Source organism: Suncus etruscus, chromosome 17, assembly GCF_024139225.1.
Source record: "Suncus etruscus isolate mSunEtr1 chromosome 17, mSunEtr1.pri.cur, whole genome shotgun sequence".
Lineage (NCBI taxonomy): Eukaryota > Metazoa > Chordata > Mammalia > Eulipotyphla > Soricidae > Suncus > Suncus etruscus.
The window spans coordinates 33,021,554-33,045,252 of NC_064864.1; the positions used below are offsets into that span (position 1 = coordinate 33,021,554).

A 23,699-nucleotide genomic window follows, 5' to 3' on the forward strand; every position below is an offset into this window, starting at 1 on the left:
GAACCTTTGAACCTTTGCCTGTTGTGATTGGCTCACTGTGGTACATGAGCACAGGAGCACATGCAGCACAGGAACGTTCTGTCTGATACAGCGAATATAGGCCTAAACCTATGTTTTAACTGCAAAATTAGGGGTTGTTTTATATGCCCAGTTGTCTTATATGCCAGAAAATACGGTATATAAACCAAATAACCGACTGTAACAGCAGCAACCCTACAGAATATAATGGCACAACAGCCTTTTCTCCTTTTTTGTTTTCTTTTTTAAATTTATTTAAAGAAAATGCATCACATAGTTGACATAACTGATCATAATACATTTGTTTCAAGATGACCAAAAGCAAAGTTATTTAAAACAATAGAAAAGAAAAAGAAAAACTAAAGAAATGGAAGAGAAAGGAAAGAAGAAAAAGTTCAGTACCAAGTATATTTTTGAAAATTATTGAATCATCAATGAACTCATTAAAGCACTAGCAGAAGGTTTAGTAAGCTCTTCATTTTTTTTTGGTTGAGGATAAGAGTTAAAGAAATACAGTAAAAATGGTATGAGAGTGGCATTTGTTGCTTTTGCATAGGCCCAGCAAAACATAGGGGAAATGGAAAGGAAAAGTCTTGGCCTAAATACAAGGAGACCTTAACACTGAAGTTTTCTGGCATAAGAACAACTCTGGGCTCCAGGCATACTAGGTTGTCCACCCCCTGAATCATGCTCTGTGGTCTCAGCAAAAATTTTTCGCACAATTACTGTTGTTGGTGTCAGGTTTCTGTAGTTAGAGATCCTGGTTTCTGTGCATATCTTACATTGAAGTCAGGATGATGTGGAGCATCTTCTAGTTTCACCTCACCATTAGGGGGCAATGTGGAGAGCCCTGTCCTGAAAGCAGGTTTTTGCTACAACAGCCTTTTCTGTCAAAAGTTTCCTCGAATGTCATTGGACTAAACTCTCCCATCAAAAGGCACAGAGAGAGGGTTGGATCAGGAAACAAAATCCAACAATTTATTTCTTACAGGAATTTTACACCTAAAATTTCAAGATAGGCACAGGCTTGGAGTAAGATGATGGAAAACAATCATTCAAAGCTCTTAGAAACAAAAAACCAATGCATCAAAGAGGTTGACTACAAAACCAATATAGAAAAATAGGTTGCATTGCTTTATACAAATAATGAATCAGAAGAGAAAGAGATCAAACTATCCCATTTAAAATAAAGTAAAAAATCAGCAAGTACCTAGGAATAGAGTTAACATAAGAGATGAGAGACCTATACTACAAAAACTTCAAAGCACTTACTATATTGAAGAAGACCTAAGGAAATGAAAAAACATTCCATGCTCATGGATCAGAAATAATGCTATCTTTTTTAAAATGACCATCTTACCTAAAATATTATATAGATTCAATGCAATCCCTATCCAAATTCAGACAACATTCTTCGAGGACTTAGAACAGTCAGTTAGAAAGTTTGTGTGGAACCATAAAAGACCCGGGATAGCCAAAGCCATGCTGAAAAATATGTAACTGGGAGGCATCTCATTACCTAACTTGAAGCTGTACTACAAAGTCATAGTGATCAAAACAGCATGGTATTGGAACAAAGACAGACTTTCAGAGCAATGTGTTAGAATAGAATGTCTAGTGACAACCCCCCAAGAATATGGCCTTTGAAAAAGGAGCTGAGAATATAAAATAAATAAAAACAGTCCCTTCAACAAATTCTGTTGGAATGATTGGATAACCACTTGTAAGAAATAAAGAAATAAAGACTAATACATATCTCACACCTTACACAAAAGTCTTCAAAGTGAAACAAAGACCTTGAGATCAGACCTAAATCCATGAGATGCACTGAGGAAAAAAATAGGAAAAATATTCCAAGATCTTGATATCAAAGGAGTCTTTAATCATCTGATGCCAATCTTATAATATAAATCAAACCTGAATAAATGGAACTACATTAAACTATAAAGTTTCTGTATGGCAAAAAACAAAACAAAACAAAACACCACAGGCTAAAACTAAAAGACAGCTGACTTAGTGGGAGAAAATATTTTCACTCAATGCACCAGATAAAAGTTTGATATCTAGGATATATAAAGTACTCATAAATGTTAATCTTACAAAAATCTAAAAGCTCTATTAAAATGAGAGGAAATGAACAAATACATTTGAGGAAGACTAAAAAGTGGCCAGCAGGCACATAAAAATACTCATCATCACTTAACATTTGGAAAATTCAAAGAAAGATGACAATAAGATATCATTTTACACCAATTGGGATGGTACATATTAACAGTATTCAGAAAAATTTGTGTTCGCTGGAATGTGGTGAAAAGGAACTCTCATCCACTACTGGTGGGAATGCTTCCTGATCCAATCCCTATAGAAAACAGTATGGAGAGTTCTCAGTAAACTCAGAACTGACCTGCAATCCTGCCTTTGGATATCTATACCCAGGACAGAAAGACACCAATCCAAAAGGATGTATGCACACCATTATTCATTGCAGCACTCAATACAACAGCCAACTGTTGGAATCATGTTCAACAACAGGTAAGTGTATCATGAAGGTGTGGTACATATAAACAAAGGAATACTACTGTAATGAATTGCAGTCATGCAATTCACTGCAACATGGAGAGAACTGAAAGTTATTATGTTAAATGAAGTAAACCAGAGGAAGGATAAATATAAGATGATATCACTTTTATATTTAGAAAACTTCATGAAGAAATACAATGACTTAAATGGGGTTGTTGAGAACATTCTAGGTCCCAGAATATAATGAGGAGAAGGGAAGAACTTGAGTGGAGGAGGAGAAAGACAAATATGAAAGGATGGGGTCCAGTGACGAAGTACTCTCATGTGAATTGTGGTGGTAAGACAGGACAGAAGTCAGAGTCAACAACAATGAAATCCTGAGACCCAAACTTTAACAACCAAACTTAAAAAAGATGAAAAGGTGCTTGTTATGGCAGGCTGGGGTGGGATCATGGTGGCATGAGATGCAGTGCTGGAGGGAGATTGACAGTTGTGGTGGGATTGGTCCTGGGACATTTTATGTCTAAAACTCAACTTAGAATAACTTCATAAATCACAAAAGTTTAAATAAAAATCTAAAATTAAAAAAATTATTCAATATGTTTTTTCTCTCCAGCAGTGCTCAAGGCACTTAGATATTGATCCTGGTGACACTTGCCCAACAGGTTAATGGTTCCATCTTAGAGCCTGAGAATGCATTGCTGCTTGTTCCTTGTGGTGCTGAGGACCATCAAACAGTTCTTGGAGGTTCTCTAAGAGTATATCTAGAAATGCCCAGGAAGCTATGTGATGCTCTATTTAAACTTGAGGCCTGGCACATGCAAGACACACTTAGTTGCCTTTGGACTAGAGCCTTGGTTTCTTTATGACACTTCTAAATTTTAATTTTAATTTTATTTTCCTTTCCATTTTGTGGTTGCTGCAAAGAATGGTGGTCACACATGCCTGGCGATGGTGTATTAAAGATAGATTCTTTGTTGTGACACTGGGTCTCAAACAGCTCTGGGTTTCTACTTTCAGTAGAAAGCCTGTCTAGAGTACAGGTCTGTGTGGGGTGGGGAGGAAGGACACTTGGGATATTGGTCATGGGAATGTTGCACTAGTGAAGGATTTTACATATATATGTAAATATATATATAAATAAATATATATATATTAATATATAATATATAATATAATATATATATATTAAAGATAAAAAAGAAAAGATAAGGCCTCCCAATTCTTATCACAGGCTGTGTTCTTTACACTGACTGTATAGAAAGAGGAGGTACAGTAAATGCACCCCATATACACACCTCAACCCAGGCCCTTTGCCTGGTCTGTATTGTGAATTGGGGGACAAAAAAAATCCATGTTGTGGGGTTGGAGCGTTGATGCTGAGCGGTAAGGCGTCTGCCTTGCCAGCACTAGTCTAGGATGGACTGCGGTTTGATCCCCCAGTGTTCCATATGGTTCCCCAAGTCAGAAGCGATTTCTGAATGCATAGCCAGGAGTAACCCCTGAGCGTCACCAGGTGTGGACCAAAAACCAAACCAAACCAAAACAAAACAAAAAACAACAACAACAAACAGCTGCTGGGTTGAAAACGGCATATGTTGGCAGTGCCAGGGATCAAATTTACAGTCACTCGTGTGCAAGTTCTGACACTTTTATTTTTTTTTTTTATCATTTTTTCTATTGTATTTTAGAAATTAACGTCATATTGGTTTACATCACAATGAATGTGTCAGGAATGTCTTTTCTCTCCTGATATGACATTTAAGTTGTCATACCACATTAACCATTAAAATACCAGAGATCATAAACTATAATTTAATGGACCCACCTACTGATGTGCCCTCTGACAACCTCTCACTTTGGTCCCCTTCCTTCTGTGATCAGAATCCATGAATTAGTTGTAGATTGGTTTTCTCGTCTATCTTAATATGCTTCTTTACATCCCATACATGAATGAGATCACATGCATTTGTCTCTCTTTCTCTGACTTCTTTCCTAGATGAGCTTCTTCAGGCTGTGCAACTCCTTCTTCATCCAGCATTTTCCACCATTGCTCTGTTAGTTAAACATTCTGGGACAAAAATCTACTCACATTTGAATGATCCTCCTTAGGATCATTGGTATCTGAAGTGGGAGACTTATTTCTGGGAGATCAGAGACTTTCAAAGGTGCCTACAGCCCAGAGAAAATCCAGCAACAAATAAAAAAAGTGGTCCTGGACCCGGGGAGATTTAAGGTCCCAGCTGGCCTCCTGTGGGGAAGTGGGGGTGAGTCATAGCCCCTTGTGAGTCATACTCTTCCTAAATAAGACTTTTGACTTCAGAACTGGAGATTGATGCTGAAATACTGTGGGGTGTGGCCATCTTTAGAGGAAACCACATATCCAGGAAATGGCCCCTGGAGAAAATTATGCCAGTAGTGGCAAAACATTTTCACAAAATTACAGGTGAAATGATTACTTGTGGACACACAACTCAAATAGGTAACATGAACAGATAATGGCAGAGCCAGTCATGAATCCACCATGAGCTGTTGACTCTTTACACTAGAGAAGTGGGAACTCTGGTTTGTTCTACTTCCCTTGAATCTTTCCTGATTCCAAAAGCTTATCTATTTTCCTTTTATATTGGGAACTTTTGGATGGGTAACCATAGTTCACTGTGGAGAGATGGCCTGGTTCCAGGCAGAGCAGGTAAATTGGATAAAAAGAGGGACCAGAGTTGCCTGTAAAGGGCACTGAAACCAGGCTGTCTAAAACAGAGATCAATGAGAAAGGTATCCTCAGTGCCCTTGTCCTGGTTTTAGTTTCTTTATCCAGAGCTGAGTCTTCCTCCAGAGCTATGGTTTCGATGGCCCAGATCTTCTGTGACCTTTAAATATAAGACCTGGCTGGGGTCTGAAGGTTCAATCACTTAGGGACCAGGAAGCACAGAGTGGGTTACTCAGGGTTCTGAGTCTCTGAGTCTCAATCTATATGCTGGGATCTAAACTTAAGAATTATGAGTGTCTTTACCCTGTCTCCTCTGATGAGAAATGCACAGTGGTCAGGAACAACACCTGGTCCTTGTGTTAAGTGTGAAGACACTGGTCATTGCTGAAAAAACCCAGTTATGTTTCTCTACTGTCCATTTCTGCTGGGAAAGAAGTTGTTTCTCAATTTTTTTTTGAAAAAGACTTTCCTTCCCCCAATTCACTAACCTCCTGCAATCAAGTTCCAGTCTGCTAATAAATGAGAGGTGAGCAAACACCAAGTTGCTCCTCCTTTGAGGTCACACAAAATTTCACAACTCACTTGGTTTTGTAAGCAGGCTCAGTCATGACACATCTTTGTTTATGTTATCTCACACTTATGTTTGCCTGTCTAGCACTTACACCCTTGTTATTTCTGCCACTTTGTGTGTGGCCTTCGACCATTACTTACCTACCCTTCATTCAATACTCTAATTTTTCCTTTCTCTTTCTCTTCTATATCTTCTATGCATACACTTACCATTCATATACTGATGTACTTAGTGACTCAACATCCATCCATCAATCCATATACCATATACAACCTTTCTCCCATTGTTCTACCATCCACTTACCATTCACCAATATAGTTTCTTTTTTTTGGCGTTGGTTTTTTGGGCCACACCCATTTGACGCTCAGGGGTTACTCCTGGCTATGCACTCAGAAATCGCCCCTGGCTTGGGGGGACCATATGGGACGCCGGGGGATCGAACCTTGGTCCATCCTACACTAGCGCTTGCAAGGCAGACACCTTACCTCTAGCGCCACCTTCCTGGCCCCAAGTTTCTATTATTGATATTTATCTATTTATCTACTCAACATTAATCTACCATAGATGGGATGCATATATCTTTTATCCATAATATCTATATGCCTACTATTTAACTTCCATCCATCTCTCATCCATTATATCTACCAATAATCTATTTTTCATCATTACTAAACAGAAATAGTCTAACTTTACAAATAACTCTTCTTTCCTAAGACTTAACTACTTAACTACTAAACAATCTTTCAGTTATTTTTAAACTGCCCAACTAACTGTAAACTTTTGTTCTACTAGTTGCATTCTGGTCTGGGCTCTGCTTTCTACAGAAAGAGTAAAATGATAGATTTATAATTAAGAAATATTTGTAATTCTCTTTGGCCACAATAAAAATTAAAAAAATAAGAAGTAAGATATTTAATTACCCTGAGGTTTCTAGAAAGACAGATGCTGAATACTACTGCATTCCTGATCTAGGTCTTTGGTTTTAGTTTATATCTCTAGTTGTTCCAAATTATAGTGATTGTAGGGAAACCCAACATTGAAACAAAATAGACACACACACATACACACACACATATGCACAAATTCTTATTTTTCCAATTTCTGCTTAAATGACATTAGGCAAATTCCTTGATTTGGAATCCATAAAGCCCCAGTTTACTCACTGGAAAGTGGTCAATAAGTAAGCCAACCTGGGTTCAGTCACAGGCACAATATATGATCCATTGTGCCATACCAGGAGTGATCCCTGAGCATAGAGCCAGGAGTAAACTCTGAGCACCAGGAGTGATCCAAAAATGGAAAAAAGTCTTTTATATTAAAATTTAGTGGCTGAAGTGATATTGTACAATGGATGGGTCACTTGATTTGCACATGGTTGACCTGAGTTCAGTCCCTGGCTCCGCACTTGATATGGTATCTCAAACCCCAAACCCAACAGGGATATATTCCTGAGCCAGGTGTAAGCCCTGAGAACTACAGGAGTGGCTCATGAACCAAAAGAAAGGAAAAAAATTTTTTAGCTCTTATAATCAGGAGAAATACTTCTATTTTCTTGATGCAAGTAAGCAAGTAATCTCAGGTCTTGATCCTTGCTCTGTGCTCAGGGATTACTCCCAGGGGGGCTTAGGAGACTATGTAGGCTGCCAGGGATCAACCCAGGTGAGTTGCATGCAAGGAGAATGCCCTAACCATTGTCCTATCACTCTAGCCCTTCTTTGATTTTTGAATTTGAGTACTTTTCCCTGTGTTATTGACAGGTGAATCTCATCTTTTATGAAGTTCCCTATTAAATACAACCATTCTCCTAAAAAAGGTAACTACTGATAACTGTCCGGCCCTTAATACATCCTTCTTCCATTGAGAAGCAGTCTCAAGGAAAAAAATTCATATAATAATTCTGACATGAGTGCATTCCCTATATCTGCTTGTGTATTGTTCTAAGATGTTTACAGAAGAAAGGTCTTGGTATAGACACAGGTGTGTGACTTTTACAGTCATACTGATTAATATTTCAGAAGTATGACCAACTAAAGTACCCTCTTTAAGCGCAGAAGCTATACCTCTACAAATGTTGGTTAGTGGTTGTCCATGCTGTGTTTCTGCCTCCTGGATATGTATACCTAAGAAAAGGATTTTACTCTGAAGACTATCCTAATTGTGGTTGCTTCCCAGCACTAGGAAATGCTAAAATATTTCAGGGCATTCTGAGTCTGATCAGATTTCGGACTATTAAATTAAGATTTTTTGTTTTTGCATAAAAACTATCAAATATGACAAGGTACAAAATCAGAGGTCCATTTATTAGTTTTGAGTGAGACTGGGGATCTATTTATTATCCCTAGAACAGTAGAATCAGATTCAGGGCTTTCTGCATCAGATAATTTAGTCTACAATTTATTTTTTATTTAATATTAAATTTATAATAGCACTAACATTGATGTTTCTAACAAACACCTAAAGTTCAAAGGCTCTAAAATATGTAGAGTAATTCAACCAATTTGTAATTCTGTTCAAAGGAGAACAGAACTCAGATCTCTATAATTTATTAGCAGAGGCTCTTGGGCAAGGTATTTCTTCAGATTTATCAACTATAATAAACTATAAATGATACCACTTCATAGTGTTGCTGTTTAGATAAACAGGTGGTGCATGCCAGATATCAGTATGGGTATGTCACCCATTATTATTATTATAGATCTTTACCATTTAGGTAACCTGGTTGCATTTTGATAGCCTGGATACTGTGTACACTTGAACTGGCCCTAGAGAAATAAATTCTAATTAATGACTGCACTGGGGCTGGAAATACATCTAATGTTTGGAATCTGGAATCTTCCAGGTAGTTACTTGGTTTGGATACAGGTTACTTATGATTATGCATTCACTTCATGATCAAATGAATTAGAGGTATTTCTTGAGCAGTCCCACTCCAGCCTTTATTCCCAACAAGGAAAGGAGTGAGGGTTCTATCCTGGATTCCAGTCTCTGAAAGAATTTCCCATTATTTTTTAAATACTTATAAACTTACGCTTTGGAGTAGTTTAGAACAAAGTCCACTCCCTTTTCACTATCAAACTGGATATCACGGGGCAAATCTTTGTGGCATTTGGCATCAATACTCAATGGGAAGCCTGGATTCCACTCCATCCATCTGAGAATGAAAAGGCAGAAGAAACCTGGGTTAAAAGCTTTGCCTTTGGGTAAGTGCCCTCAATCTGAAGACAATGTGTACATCTTAGGATATTCCCACTATCAACTCAACACACAGTAAATAAGCGTATGTCCAGTGAGATCTTGGACTTCTTTAAGGTTCAGGAGCAGCCATCTTTGTTGTGCCTTGAGAATTATCCTGAGAAGTCTGAGGTCCCCTAACTTGGAATTGCAGCTTATAGAAGAGGCAGATACAAGCACCAGTATATAAAAGAGAGTGGGAAAAGAAGCCTCAAAACCTCTGACTTATTTGAATCAAAATTCAGTGCACAATGTCATTTCCAACACAGATCTGATGATAACTAGAAGCAAAAGTAGTCGGAACTGCCTAACTCAGACATTCAATATCCCATGGTTAATATTCCAGCCAGAATGTGGTGGTTGGAGGAAAGATATCTTCCTGGTAGAGTACATAAGGAAGTAGGTGCAGGACATTATTTCCTGCTAATAGTAAGTTTAGGAATTGTTATAATTAAAAGAGCATCTCCCCTACCCATCAAGGTTATGCATTATATTGAGCCAGAATATTCAGGCTGTTTTGAGGAGGCATACCTGGAGGTGCTCTGTGCTCATGGATTACTCTTGACAGTGCTCAGGGGAAACTTATGCAGTGCTGATGTTCAAACCTAGGTCAGCTCTGTGCAATGCAATTTCCCTATGCTCTGTACTATTTCTCCAGTCCCCAATATTCAGATATTTTAATGTCACAAAATATCTGTTTCTCATGATGTCCTGTTTACCAGAAATACCCTCCGAAGTAACCTTCAATAGGAAAGTGGCTTTGATCACTCTTCAAGCAAACACATTTTGAAGGGGCCACAGACCTTAACTATTAATTAGCTATGATTGGTCCTATCAACTGAAATATTACTAACAATGTTTCCCTCTGCCACTGAGATGCTCAAGGGTTTTTATAAATTTTTTAATTAAATGTTTTTATTATAACACTGTGATTTACAAACTTGTTCATAATAAAGTCATTTCATTAAGTGTTCAAACATTAATCCTACCAGTGTGAATTTCCCTTCACCAATTTTCTTTATTTCTCATCCACCACCCTAACCTTCCCCTTGCAAGCACAAATTTACTTCATATTACTTGTTACAACACAAAGACAAATGTAATTATGAAAAATTAGAACAACAGATTAATTTGAAATAATTATCTCTATATGGCATTATTAAACCAGTTTCTAAAAATTTACTGGACGATGGTTGGTGTTAGTTGAGCCTTTTTTTTTCATTCACACTTTATTTCTACTTGAAAAGTAGGGTTAGTACAAGGTCTAGAGGGAAGGGAGCAATTTATCAAAATTATAATATTCTATTTGTTTTTATTCCTGGGCATGATATGTCAAGTCTTTACTGAATTTTTGTGGTCTTTTTTTAATTTTAATCAAAGTGAATTACAAATCTTTTACAGTAATATTTTAGGTACATAGTAATAGTGAATCAGGGGTGTTTCCACCACCAATATTGTCCTCCCTCCACCCCTGTTCCCAGCATGCATCCCATATTCCCCTCTTTTAACCCCCAGGCTGTTAGTATAAGTGGTCCTCTCTGTGTCTAATATTCATAAATTGGGTGTCGATTCTGTTGTCTTTGGCTTTGGATTTGGTGCTTAAGTTTGAACCTTTTTTTTTTATTTCTACTTAATGTTCATGTGACTGTGTGGTGTTGGTACCCTCCATTATTTCCCCCTCCATTTGTGAGGTGGAGCAAGATGGTTTAAATTGTGTGGTTCTCTTTGAAGGAAAGAAAAAAAAATTGTAAGTATTTAAGCCCACTGAGCTTGATAAATTACTATGCAACTTCCCCATCAGATTTACTGTTTTACTATTGAACTCATAAGTTTTAAGAGCTCAGTGGATGCACTCTTTCACATGCTCTCTTCTCTCCCTTCTCATGTGACCAGATGGACTACAAGGTCAGACTATCATTAAACTTGAGGACAGGATCTAAATACCATAATTATATGGAACTAGGCTTCCAACTAGCTGGTTGATCCAAATATGCATCCAGAGTTCTGATCCTTTCTTGCACCTCAGTCCCTATGCCTTGTGCCACTTCTTCCTGGTTGTTCTGTACAAATAGGTCGATAAATATACAAGACCCCTAAATGAGGAGCTAGAAGAAAGATTGTTGGACATAGCCAGGTCTCTTCATCTTCCCAAATAAGAATACAGATTCTTCTCTAGTACATATTAAATGTTCTCCAAGATTGATCACATATTAGGGCATAACTCAAGCATATAAAATTTACATATGTAGAAAATGTACAAAGTACCTTCTCAGACCATCATGACATGAAAGTAGAAATTAACCACAGAAAGTAGATGAAGAAAATTTCGAGCACAGATGAAGGGGTGTTGTTCTTTTTTATAACTGAAACCCAACTACAAACATATTTGTAATTATGGTGCTTAAGTAAAAATATTAATTTACAAAAAAGAAAATTTCCAAAACATGGAAACTGAACAAAACACTGCTAAACAGCAACAAAATCAAAGGGGAAATCAAGGAAGAAATAAAAAGATTCCTTAAAATTAATGACTATGAGAATTATTACAAGAGGCCAGGATCAATGGAATTCACACACAAAAAAACTTTTCTGTGGGAAAAATTAATAGCAATGTAGGCCTACATTAATAAATAAAGAAGCCGGAGAGACAGCATGGAGGTAGGGTGTTTGCCTTGCATGTAGAAGGATGGTGGTTCGAATACTGGCATCCCATATGGTCCCCAAGGAGTGATTTCTGAGCATAGAGCCAGGAGTAACCCCTGAGTGCTGCCAGGTATGACCCAATAAGCAAAAATAAAATAAATAACTAAATAAATAAAAAAGGAGGGTGGGGGAGAGATAGCTCAGCACCGGGGAATTTGCTTTGTATGCGGAACCTGGGAGGGACCAGTTTTGATTCCGGCATCCTATATGGTCCCCCAACCTGTGAGGGGCGATTTCTGAGTGCAGAGCCAGGAGTAACCCCTGAGCATTGTTGGGTGTGGGCCCCAAACCAATCAATAAATCAACCAATAAAGTTAAAAAAGGAAATTTAAAAAAGTCCAAATCAACAACCTAAACACACATCTCAAAAATTTGTAGAAGGAACAGCAAACAAAACAAAACAAAAACCCAAAAGGTAGTAGAAAGAGTGAAATAGTAAAAATGGAAGCAGAAATCAACATAGAAATTGGAAAGCAATTCAAAGAATCAATGAAACCAGAATTTGGTTCTTTAAAAAAAAAATAGGGCCCGGAGAGATAGCACAGCGGCGTTTGCCTTGCAAGCAGCCGATCCAGGACCAAAGGTGGTTGGCTCGAACCCCGGTGTCCCATATGGTCCCCCGTGCCTGCCAGGAGCTATTTCTGAGCACACAGCCAGGAGTAACCTCTGAGCACTGCCGGGTGTGACCCAAAAACCAAAAACCAAAAAAAAAAAAAAAATAGACAAACCTTTAGCTAAACTCACAAGACAAAAAAATGTTCAAACCAATGAGAAATGAAAGAGAAGAAATTATAATGCACCCTTCAGTAACTCAAAATATAATGAGAGTTTTCCATGAACACATTTATAATATTAAACTGGAGAACCCAGAAGAGAACGGCAGATTCTTAGAGAATATAATCTCTTAAAGCCAAATTAGGAGAAGCAGAAAGACTGAACTGGCAAATAACAAGTAAATAAATCAAAATAGTAGTTAAGTATCTCCCCCCCCCCCCCACACACAAAATGTCTGGATCTAGATGATTTCACTGGTGAATTATATCAAAGCTTGAGAGATTTACTGCCTTTACTTCTTAAGCTCTTCCAAAACATAGAGGACACCGGAATTCTTCATAACACCTTCTATGAAACTAATAGGTTAGTTTCATAAATTATGCTTATATTTAAAATAGACAGATATCTCCAGAAAAGAAAATTTCAGATCAATCTCCACGATGAACATCAATGCCAAACTTTTTAACAAATCTTAGTTTGGAACTTGGAGTGCCAGTGCAGCAGTTAGGACATTTATCTTGCATGTGGCCAACCTGGGTTTGATGCTGGTACCCAGAGCACTACCAGAAATATTTTTTTTAGCACAGAGCCAGGAGTTATCCCTTAGCACAACTGGTGTGCCCCAAAACAAAAACAAATAACAGATCTTAGCAAACTAAATCCAACAACATATCCAAAAATCATACACTTCAATAAAGAGGATTTATCTCAGAGATGCAAACATGATTCCACCTATGCAAGCAAATTAGCATAATATACCACATTAGTAAAAGTAAATATAAGACTTATATGATTATATCAATCAATGCATTAAAAGCTTTTGAAAGATCCAACATCTATTCATGATAAAAACCCATAACAAAATAGGGGTAGAGAGAACTTTCCTCAAGATAATAAGGGTCATCAATAAAAAAAACCTACAGCCACTATCATTTTTAATGGTAAAAAACTGAAACCATTTCCTCTAAGAAAGCACAAAGAAAAGATATTCAATGTTTCGACTTTTACTCAACAAAAGTTGTTTTGGTTACAACAATCAGGCAAGAAAAATAAATCAAAGGGATCCAAGTTGGAAAAGAAGTCGGGGGCTGGAGAGATAGCATGGAGGTAGGGTGTTTGCCTTGCATGCAGAAGGACAGTGGTTCGAACCCAGCATCCCAAAAGGTCCCGTGAGCCCACCAGGAGCGATTTCTCAGCATAGAGCCAGTAGTAATCCCTGAGCACTGCCGGGTGTGACCCAAAATCCAAAAGAAAAGAAAAAAGAAGGAGTCAAAGTATCATTATTTATAGATGACATGATAATATAAATAGAAGACTCTAAAGAGTTCACAAAAAATATCCTTCAAAAACAAATCATGACAGAAAAGTAGCTGGATTCAAAGTCAACATACCAAAATCAATTGCATTCTTATACACCAAACATGAATTGGAGGAAGAAGAGATCAAGGATTCTATTCCATCTGAAATTGTATCCAAAAACTTTAAGTATCTCAGAAACAACAAAAAATGTGGGAGTTGTATACCATGATAACTTTAAGTCACTTAAGAAAGACAGAAGATCTTGCTCATGAATTAGAAGAACCAATATTGTAAAAATAATTATTCTATGTAAGATATAAAGGTTCAATATAATACACATCTAAATACAGAAGAAAATGTTCAGGAAGGAGAAAATTCAATAATAAAGTTTGTATGTAATCAGAAGTGATCACAAGTATCCAAAACAATATTGAAAATTAAGATATATGAAAGCATTTTATTATCTACTTTAGAACTGTGTTGTAAAGCCATGGTTATTCAAACTGCCTCCTACTGTAATACAGATCGGTTCTCTGATCAATGGGTCACAATCAAATAGTCCAGAACAAAACCCCATATATAGAGAGAGTTTATTTTTGATAAAAGAACTGAGAACATGAAATAGAGTAGGGATAGGCTTTTCAGCAAATGGTTCTGGGAAAACTGAATACCTACATGTAAGAAATTAAACTTGACCTCAAAGGCATCTTCAATGATCTAATATATTGGCAAAGGCAATATAATAAAAAAAATACACAAATGGGACTAGATCATAGTTTCTAAGGAACATTGTCTAAAACTAAAAGATGGTTAACTGAATGGGAAAAATATTCTCATTCAACACCTCAGATAAGGTTTTAATATCCAGGATATATAAAGTATTCACATAGATTAAAAAAACGAATTCCAAAATCTTATCAAAAAATGAGGAGAGGAAGTGAATGGTCATTTCTCAGAGGAAGACAAGCATATCACAATAGGCACATGAAAAAAGTGCTCAGCATAATTTATTATTAGGTAAATTCAAATTAAGACAACAATGAGATTATCACCTCACACTTGTGAGAATGGCACTTATAAAAAGTAGTAGGAACAATTTGTGCTGGCAGGGATGTGGTAAAAAAGGAACTTTCATCCACTGCTAAAAGGAATGTTGTCTAATTCAAATTAAAGCCTGTGGAGAAAAATATTCTAAAGGCTTCTCAGTAAATTTAGAACAGAATGCCATATGACCTAGCAATCTATCCCCAGGACTAAAAATCTTCAATAAAAATCAATATTCATTGCTCTAACTAGTACAATAGCTAAGATATGAATCAACTTTGGTACTCAGTGAAGTTGGATTATGAATATTTTACATAATGAAATTCTATATACCTGCAAGGAACAATAAAATCATGCAATGTACCGCAATCTGGTTGGAAATAAAAGATATCACTTTGAATGAGCCAGAAGAAGAAAGAATAACACAGGATAATCTGACTTATCTGTGGTATATAAATAATTATATTGGAAAATATAATGTAGTAAATAAAGGATGACTAGGGTAATCTTGCCTACAGAGCCTTGGAAAGAAAAGGACAGAGAAGAAAAGAAAAAACATCACACACTATTGTGGAAGACCTTTTTTAAAGTACAGGAGAAAGGTAGGAAGAGAAAAAGGAGCTTCAGAATAAATAGAAGACTCTGCAACAAAGAATCATGCAACAAAGCATGATTACTAAATTGAAAAGTGGAAAAGAAGAGTTACCAAAAGATATAATTGGTCTCTTGGGAGAAAAAATTAGTTCATCCTGTCATTATTAAGTACCTGTAGAGAGGCACTGCCAGTTTTAGGCAATATCACCAGGGCTTTTTGGAGCAAGTGTGGGCACCCTGCACCCATATTATTTTTCTTCCAGTAGGCCTGGCAGCTGAGGTACATGCCCCTAAAAGTCATTATATTAGTAATAGTGTTTTGAATTTCTAGACAACTTAATTTGTTTGATGCTGTCATCCCTAAAGAAGCACCCCAATTGAACAGAATGGACAGCTAACAACAGGAACTTACTAAACCTTCTGCCATTGTATTAATGACTTTATTGGAGATACAATAATTTTCACAAATGTGCTTGTTACAGTACTTTTTTCTTTAATTTTTTTCCTTCTCTTTCATTTTCTCCCCCCAAAATTTGCTTTCACTTATCTGGAAACAAATGTATTATAATCAGCTATGTCAACTATGTGATGCATTGTCTTAAAATAAAAAACAAACACTGGCAAGGGATCAATGGTAGGCACTTGCCTTGCAGGCAGCTCACCCATATAGTGTTCTGAATGATCAAGCCTCAGAAAAGATGTTCATCTTTGCTAACATTTCTTGTTTTGGGAATTCTAATCAAAGAAGTAGAAAAATGATCAGTGGTATAATTAGCAAAAAATAAGAGACAAAGCTAGTATAATTTAGCTAAAATGATAAAACAATGAGGTAACTAAAAACAATTGATCAAGACACACAATGATTAGATCTAATAAGAGTTTAGTAAAGGATGACTACAGATAAATATTAAAAAAAGAGGGCCCGAAGAGATAGCACAGCGACGTTTGCCTTACAAGCAGCCGATCCAGGACCAAAGGGGGTTGGTTCAAATCCCGGTGTCCCATATGGTCCCGCGTGCCTGCCAGGAGCTATTTCTGAGCAGACAGCCAGGAGTAACCCCTGAGCACCGCCAGGTGTGGCCCCCCCCCAAAAAAATATTTAAAAAGAAGTAGTTTATATTTATTCCAGAAACACTTCTTTTTTTAAATATCTTTATTTAAGCACCATGATTACAAACATGTTTGAAGTTTGGGTTTCTGTCATACAAAGAACACCCCCTTCACCAGTGCAACATTCCCACCACCAGTGCACCCCACCCCCACCTCCCCTAACCCCTCCCTGTATTCCAGACAGGCATTATACTTCTCTCACTCATTAACAATGTCATGATAGTTGTCAGTGTAGTTATTTCTCTATCTGCATTCACCATTTTTTGACCTTCATAGCATGAGCTGGTCCTTCTGGCTCTCTCTCTCTCATCTCTATTATCTCTGGGTATTATTACAATAATGTCTTTTATTTTTCTTAAAACTCATAGATGAGTGAGACTATTCTATGTCTATCTCTCTTCCTCTGACTTATTTCACTCAGCATAATAGTTTCCATGTCCATCCATGTAAAGGAAAATTTTATGACTTCATCTCTCCTGATCTGCATAATATTTCATTGTGTGTATGTACCACAGTTTCTTTAGCCATTCATCTTTTGAAGGGCACGTTAGTTGCCAGAAACATTCCTTTATAAAAAGAAAAAATCCCACTAAGAACTTTAAATACCCTTAATTCATGGGTATAAACTTATCAGAAAATTGGAAGTCCTGATGAGAAATTCAGTTGAATAACTTTATAAAAGATCTAGATGGGTAGGAATGCATAGTGTTTTTATTTGGAAGGATTGAATAGCATTAATTAAATTCATAAAATATAACACATTTATATGTAATTTAAAACAATTTTATCATGAAATTACAAAAGAATAATGAGATAACAAAATAGCTAATGATAAAAAATGAAATTCCATTTCATACATATTAGATTGACAAAAATTAAGATGTTCCAAGTTATGAAATCATATAGGATACAGCTGTTGGGGTGAAAATATAAGAATATAATTTTGGGGGCCGGAGAGATAGCATGGAGGTAAGGTGTTTGCCTTTCATGCAGGAGGTCATCGGTTTGAATCCTGGCCTCCCATATGTTCCCCCATGCCTGCCAGGAGCAATTTCTGAACCTGGAGCTAGGAATAACCCCTGAGCACTGCCGGGTGTGACCCAAAAACCACAAAAAAAATAATATGATTTTGAAAATATAAAAGATGGTTTATATCCTTAGAAGTTGACTTTCAGTAATTTTCCTAGTGCAATCTTCTCGAGAAGTGAGAAGGAATAATTTAGGGTTAGGGAGAGATAATGCAGGAGATAAAGCAGTTGCCTTGCATGTGACTGACATGAGTTTGAATACCCAGCATCACATATGCTTCAGTCTCTGAGAATTGTTGGGTATTGCCTAACTTTCTCCCCACTGTGCCCTCCTTCTCTCTCCACAACAAGAGGAAGATGCATGAGGAAACTCATGGGGCATGTTTGTAATAGCTATGAATTAAAAACAACCCCACAAAATTTAAAGATTGCCTTCATGTCCAAGGCAGGAGAGTATGTGATCATGGTGGTTCAGTCATTCAATGGTGTGCTACTCAGGGACCAGGAAGATAATAGCACCAATGTAGAGTACATTGGAACTTCCATATGTGACCCTGGAAGTGCCCAGAACTGTTCCCGAATACCCTTAAGAGTAGCCCTAATAAACAATTAAAATAAAGATGTACTATACAGAAGCTTAAATAATGCGGGACACTGAACCATGTCAACTTGTTGCTCTTCAAAACCAAATGGTGTTGAGAAAGAGAAAGTCCTATCATATTAACAGAATGGTTATATTAAATCATACATATTAAAGTCACTAGACTAAATATTACATTGTGTTATATGTAAACATCACAGTGAGAACCATTGGTTGAAGGGTTATAGCCTGTATTAGAGTCTCCATCTTCCTGACTGACTAATTTAGTGAAAAGGGTCAGCTTTTTGACATAAGCTTTATGACATATTGGATACTATTCTTAGTTGTTGCTTTATTTCTAAATGCTGATGAGGAATTCTGAGAGTTCATATGAAAGAGGAACTTCAAGATTATGCAGATGGCCCAGAGACCAGAGCTTTGTGCTGCAAGAGAAGTAGAGGAAGGGGTCTAAAAGACAATAAGTGAAAAAGGAAAAAGAAAAAAAATACGACTACATCTAAAGAAAGGAGCAATACTTGTTGAAAAAATCTTTCTAGCCTCCTCCCTAGATCCTGCCTTGACCCCATCTCTCTACAATAGACATTCCATGAATTATCTCTCCCTAAAAAAAAAAAAAGGTGGAGGTGTTTCCTAACTATTTCTGAGAGCACTCTCCCCTGGGCTTTAAGAGTCATAAATCACTTTTTCTTTGAAAAAATGAGGCAAAAACAAAAACAAACAAAAAAAACCACGCACAAAACCATCTTATACTGATGGTAGGAATGTTGTTTGGTCCAGCTCCTATGGAAAATAGTATGGAAGGGTTTTTCATAATCATTTCTCTTCCACAGGAAACTCATAATTGAGGTGCCATAAGACCCAGCTATTCACTTTTGTGTTTCTATCTCCTTGACAGAAAAAAAAACCATGTTCAAAAGGACACAGGCATACCATTATTCACACCAGTACTGACTATAATAACTAAGATGTAGAATCAACTTAGATGCCCAACAACAGGTAAGTGGATTATAAAGAAATACTATTAATCTGTAAGGAATGATGAAATCATGCAATTCCCTGCAACATGGATGGAACTGAAAGATATGTTAAAAATAAGACATTATGGGGCCAGAGTGGTGGCACAGCAGTAGGGTGTTTGCCTTGCATGTGACTGACTTAGGATGGACTATGATTCGATCCCCCATGGTCCCATATGTCCCCAAGTCCTGTGTAACCAAGTGTGCCCCCCAAAATAAGATATTATATTTAAACCTGGAATTAGATATGTCACATATTTATTTCAAAGCATACTTTTGTCTCAAAGGTTGATTGTTAGCATAAGGAAAGATAACTGAGCAGTTTTTTTAATCCTGAAACCCTGCTGATTCATTATTTCCAATGTTTTGTGTGGGTGAATGTGTATGAATTCCTTCAAATTTAAATTACAATTTTTTTCCTCTCTAGACTAATTGCCCAGGCTGGAATTCTAGTATATTTTGAATAGAAAAAAAGTTGATCACCTTCTTTAATTCCTGGAATTTAGAAGAAAAGTTTCTTCTCACTAAATATAAGGAGAATCTTTTTCAGAGACAGTGGGGACACAGCCAAACTTTCCACAGTACCGATGATAGATTCCTTTTTTAAGAAATCAGTATCCAAGAAAAGGAAAGTCATTCTGAGGAGGAAGTGGTGCTTACCTTTATGTAGGGAGTGGGGTATCTCACCCTACTGTATTGGTAAATTTGAGGGATTCTTTTTACAATCCTTACCTGATTATGCAGACTGATATGGCTGTGGAAAAAAAAGTGATTTTCCTCTTCTAGCCCTGAACCTGATAATTTTGATTTATTTATTTTAGTGTGGGAGATCAAATGCAGATTTCATACATACTGGGCTACTTTCCTCCCCCCCATATTATATCCCTAGTTTTAATCAGATTAACCAACTCTGCCACCTTAGTATTCTTTTTTGGGAGGATCATATCCATAATTGCTAAAGAATCATTCCTAATGGTGCTCAGGAACCATAACAGCAGACTGGGGATTGAACCTGGGTCAGCTGCATACAAGGCAAACACTCTACTCACTATACCATCTTTCTGGCCTCGTAGACTTATTCTTGAGGACATCAGCTAGATGTCCTAGTTAGAAGTGCTTACATAGAATTGTTTGCAGATGCTCTGTGCATCTGATCTTTAAGGGTTTTTTTTTTCTCTTATTCTAATGATCCAGTGGGCATCCACTTTTTCATCCTCCAATCTGATCTTCACCAGATGACTCATTTTTTGCTAATATTCCTCTCAGTTCCTTTTGTGGTGACTCTTTGAAGTGTCTTATTTTTTTCCTCTAGCTGAAGGAAGAGATCTTTTAGGTTTCCTTTCTTCTGGCTTAAATGCAAAACATGTATCGATCAAATGGTGTAATCCCTCAGCTAGGTTGTCCAAACCTTCACCTTCAAGGTTTGTTTCTTTGTGAGCTCTGTCATTTGGTGTCTTAGTATAATTTATTTCATCTCAGGTCTCTCCCACCTCTTCCTTAGTTTTAATTACCCTAGAGTGGATAAAAATTTTAACTGTCTAAACATCCCTGTGGACAACTTTGCACATTCAGCTAGCTGCCCAGCTGCTGCTTGCTCTTTTCAACTCCTTTCTGACCTCAGAAGGTTTAGAAGACGTTCTCAGATATTGGTCTTTCTAGTCTCTTTTAGTTTTACTTCCTTCAGAAGCCCCTTTATGGTCTCCTTTTCTACCTCCTGCTGATTCCTGCTGCAGTCTGTATTCTTGATCAACATAAACATGCCACTATTCTTGGCCACTTGGCACCAAAATTGTTAATGAAAATTTCCACAGATGGATTCATAGACTAATACTATCTTTTCTTGAACATTCTCCCATTGAATTTCCTGGAGGTTCTCTTCATCCTGTCTTCATATTGCAGCAGTATCAGCACTCACTTATTCTGAGGTGGGCTCCGTTGGCATTTTAGTAACACTCCTTTTTCTTCCAGAAGTCTTTAGGAATCCGCTTTGCAGTAATTGTTCTTTTGGCAAATTCGGTAGGGTGTGTTGGTAGCTTCAGCTTCTTAGGATAAGCTCAGCTTCTATAGAAGTTCCTTCTGCCTTCTCAGAATGTTGACATCATTGTATGCCATTTATTTCTCTGCCTGCAACATGGTGACCTTCAAGGTCATGGTTTGCTTGGTAGCAGCAGCTCTACCCATTTTCATTTCCACATGCGAGGGCCATGAAGTTCTTCTTCCTGATGTGCTTGGTGTTGAGCTTGACTCTCTTCTCATGCTCAGTCTTGGCCAGCTAGTGGGTCATCTCCTTGAGCTTCTCTTGAAACATTTTTCTTTTTTTGGGGGGGGGATTTGGGCCACACCCGGCGGTGTCAGGGGTTACTCCTGGCTGTCTGCTCAGAAATAGCTCCTGGCAGGCACGGGGGACCATATGGGACACCGGGATTCGAACCAACCACGTTTGGTCCTGGATCGGCTGCTTGCAATGCAAACACCACTGTGCTGTCTCTCCGGGCCCGTAGATACATTTTTCTATCTGCTTCTCACCCTTCTTTGTCTGACCTCAGACTTGCACTAATCAGCCACATTCATTGAACTACGAGTCTTCTTATTTTAATTTGTTATTTTATAGTAAACTGAATAATTATTTTTTAATAGAGCAGTCAAATTTGAGATCACGTAGGGTAGAAGATTCTGTAGGGCCATTTAATGTATTTTGTTTTCACCCAGACATGCCACTACTCAGCCACAGTGTCCATTCATAACATGCTAATGAGATTTCATCACAGTCAGACTGGATGTATCCTTTTTTTTTAAGTAAAATCAACGAGTTTTAATAATTGATAGGCTCGTGTAGAGTTCATATATCTTCATACTCAAGTGTGATGTATATAGAATAAATTTGACAAAATATTTTTTATTTTCTTCTTTTTTTAATTTTTTTTAATTATGAGAACAAGGATGCAAAGAAAGAGGACAAGGTAAAGTTACAGTGGAAGGACAATCACCCATAACATAATTCTCAGAAGTCCCCTTGCTGATATCTTAACTTTGAAATTTCAGCCAAAGAACATTAAGATAAATAAGACAGAATCCATGTACAATTACTTTGTCCCTCAAGTCCCCAGATTGTAACACATTATAATATTTCTTAACAGCACACAAGGCAATCTAAAGCCATAAAACTTACATAACTCCTTAAAAGACCATTTTCTGCACAAGAATATTTTTTTTATCTCTCTCCCTTTTGGTCTAATGTGATAACTCACCTATATTGTTTTTGCCTTGTTTCCAATTCTTTACGTCTGTGCTGTTTTAGAATATGAATTTGGTCATCATGGGCCAACTTTGCTGTAAGGAAAGATCAAATGTTAGAAGAGATCAAGAAAAGATAATGACAATGTTCAAAAATCAGGTTTCTCTTAGACACCCTTACCATGCCGAGCACATTATATCTCATTGAGACACAGAACAATCCTCTATTTTACATAGAGAAAAGCTCTAAAGAAGATTCGATGGCTTTGCTCTTCAGCTTTGTTCAGTATAATACATCTAATTCGTGGAATTTCAACATTACCTGAAATACCACAGTTTTAACACTTCTTTAAAAAAAAATTCAACACCTTTTCTCCTACCACCTCCTGCAGTAAGTTATAGCAGACCTGCACCTCTTGGTGCTTGGAAACACATGTCCTGAGCCACACTTCTTTCTCTTCCTGTTTGATGACCTGCTGATAATTCTCTGCATTTTTGGAAAGCAAAAATGGTCAACATCTCTAGCCTAATGTGAATTTATACCCAAGGGATTTCATTATTCATTCAGCCTATTAGGACATTGCCTTGGCCCAGAATCCTACAACCCCTGGTGCACAGTTGCCTTTCTACTTCAGAGAAAAGGCTCTTTGGGGTAGTCTATGCCAATTCATTAACTCAAACATATGAATATTAAACAACATACTGTTGAAAACTATTGGGTCAATGCAATAATTAATGAAGTAATGCAAGTACTATTTATATATGAGAAATATGTGCGAACATATATATGCCATTCTAACAGAACTTACTTTAACATTGTTGGCTGGGCTTGGGGGATTGGTGATAGTATTTGGGGTTATTGGGGGTCACCAGAACTATGCCTTCCTTTCCTCATTTTAATCCATTTATACGTATATACTCTTCCCTTCTATTCCCTTTGGTTAACAAGAGTTAGGAGAAGAAGGAGTGGAAGGTTAGTGTGTTTGTTTTGTAATACAGTGTTGGGGATCAACTCTAGGAATTTAACGATGAAATTATGTGCTCACCCTGATATGTCTCATCCTGCAATTTAGTTTAAATTACATGTCAGAAACGATGGAATGTTGACTGGTAATTTAAGAATAGTAGAGAAGAAGTTTTACTCTTTTGTTTAATTTTTTTTTACCTAATGAGAGTGGATAATCATTTTCCTTTCACCCACACTGCTAATCTTTTTTTTTTTTTTTTTTGGGCCACACCCAGTGAC

At 37.1% G+C, this 23,699-nt stretch overlaps 1 protein-coding gene and 1 non-coding gene across 4 annotated transcripts in view; one reads left to right on the top strand and one right to left on the bottom strand.

The window, feature by feature from the left end:
* ALOX5 (arachidonate 5-lipoxygenase) overlaps positions 1-23,699 on the bottom strand; it is a 58,038-nt gene that overhangs the window by 16,923 nt on the left and 17,416 nt on the right. For all 3 annotated transcript variants that reach the window (XM_049790672.1, XM_049790673.1, XM_049790671.1), the window contains exons 3-4: positions 22,468-22,549; positions 8,848-8,970 (exon numbers count right to left, since the gene is read on the bottom strand). In XM_049790672.1, coding sequence (XP_049646629.1) covers positions 8,848-8,970; positions 22,468-22,549 — 205 coding nt within the window. The remainder of the gene's footprint in view (positions 1-8,847; positions 8,971-22,467; positions 22,550-23,699) is intronic.
* Positions 3,751-3,885, top strand: LOC125995579 (small nucleolar RNA SNORA51). Its single transcript, XR_007491077.1, has one exon. It is a non-coding gene; the product is annotated as a small nucleolar RNA SNORA51 (small nucleolar RNA).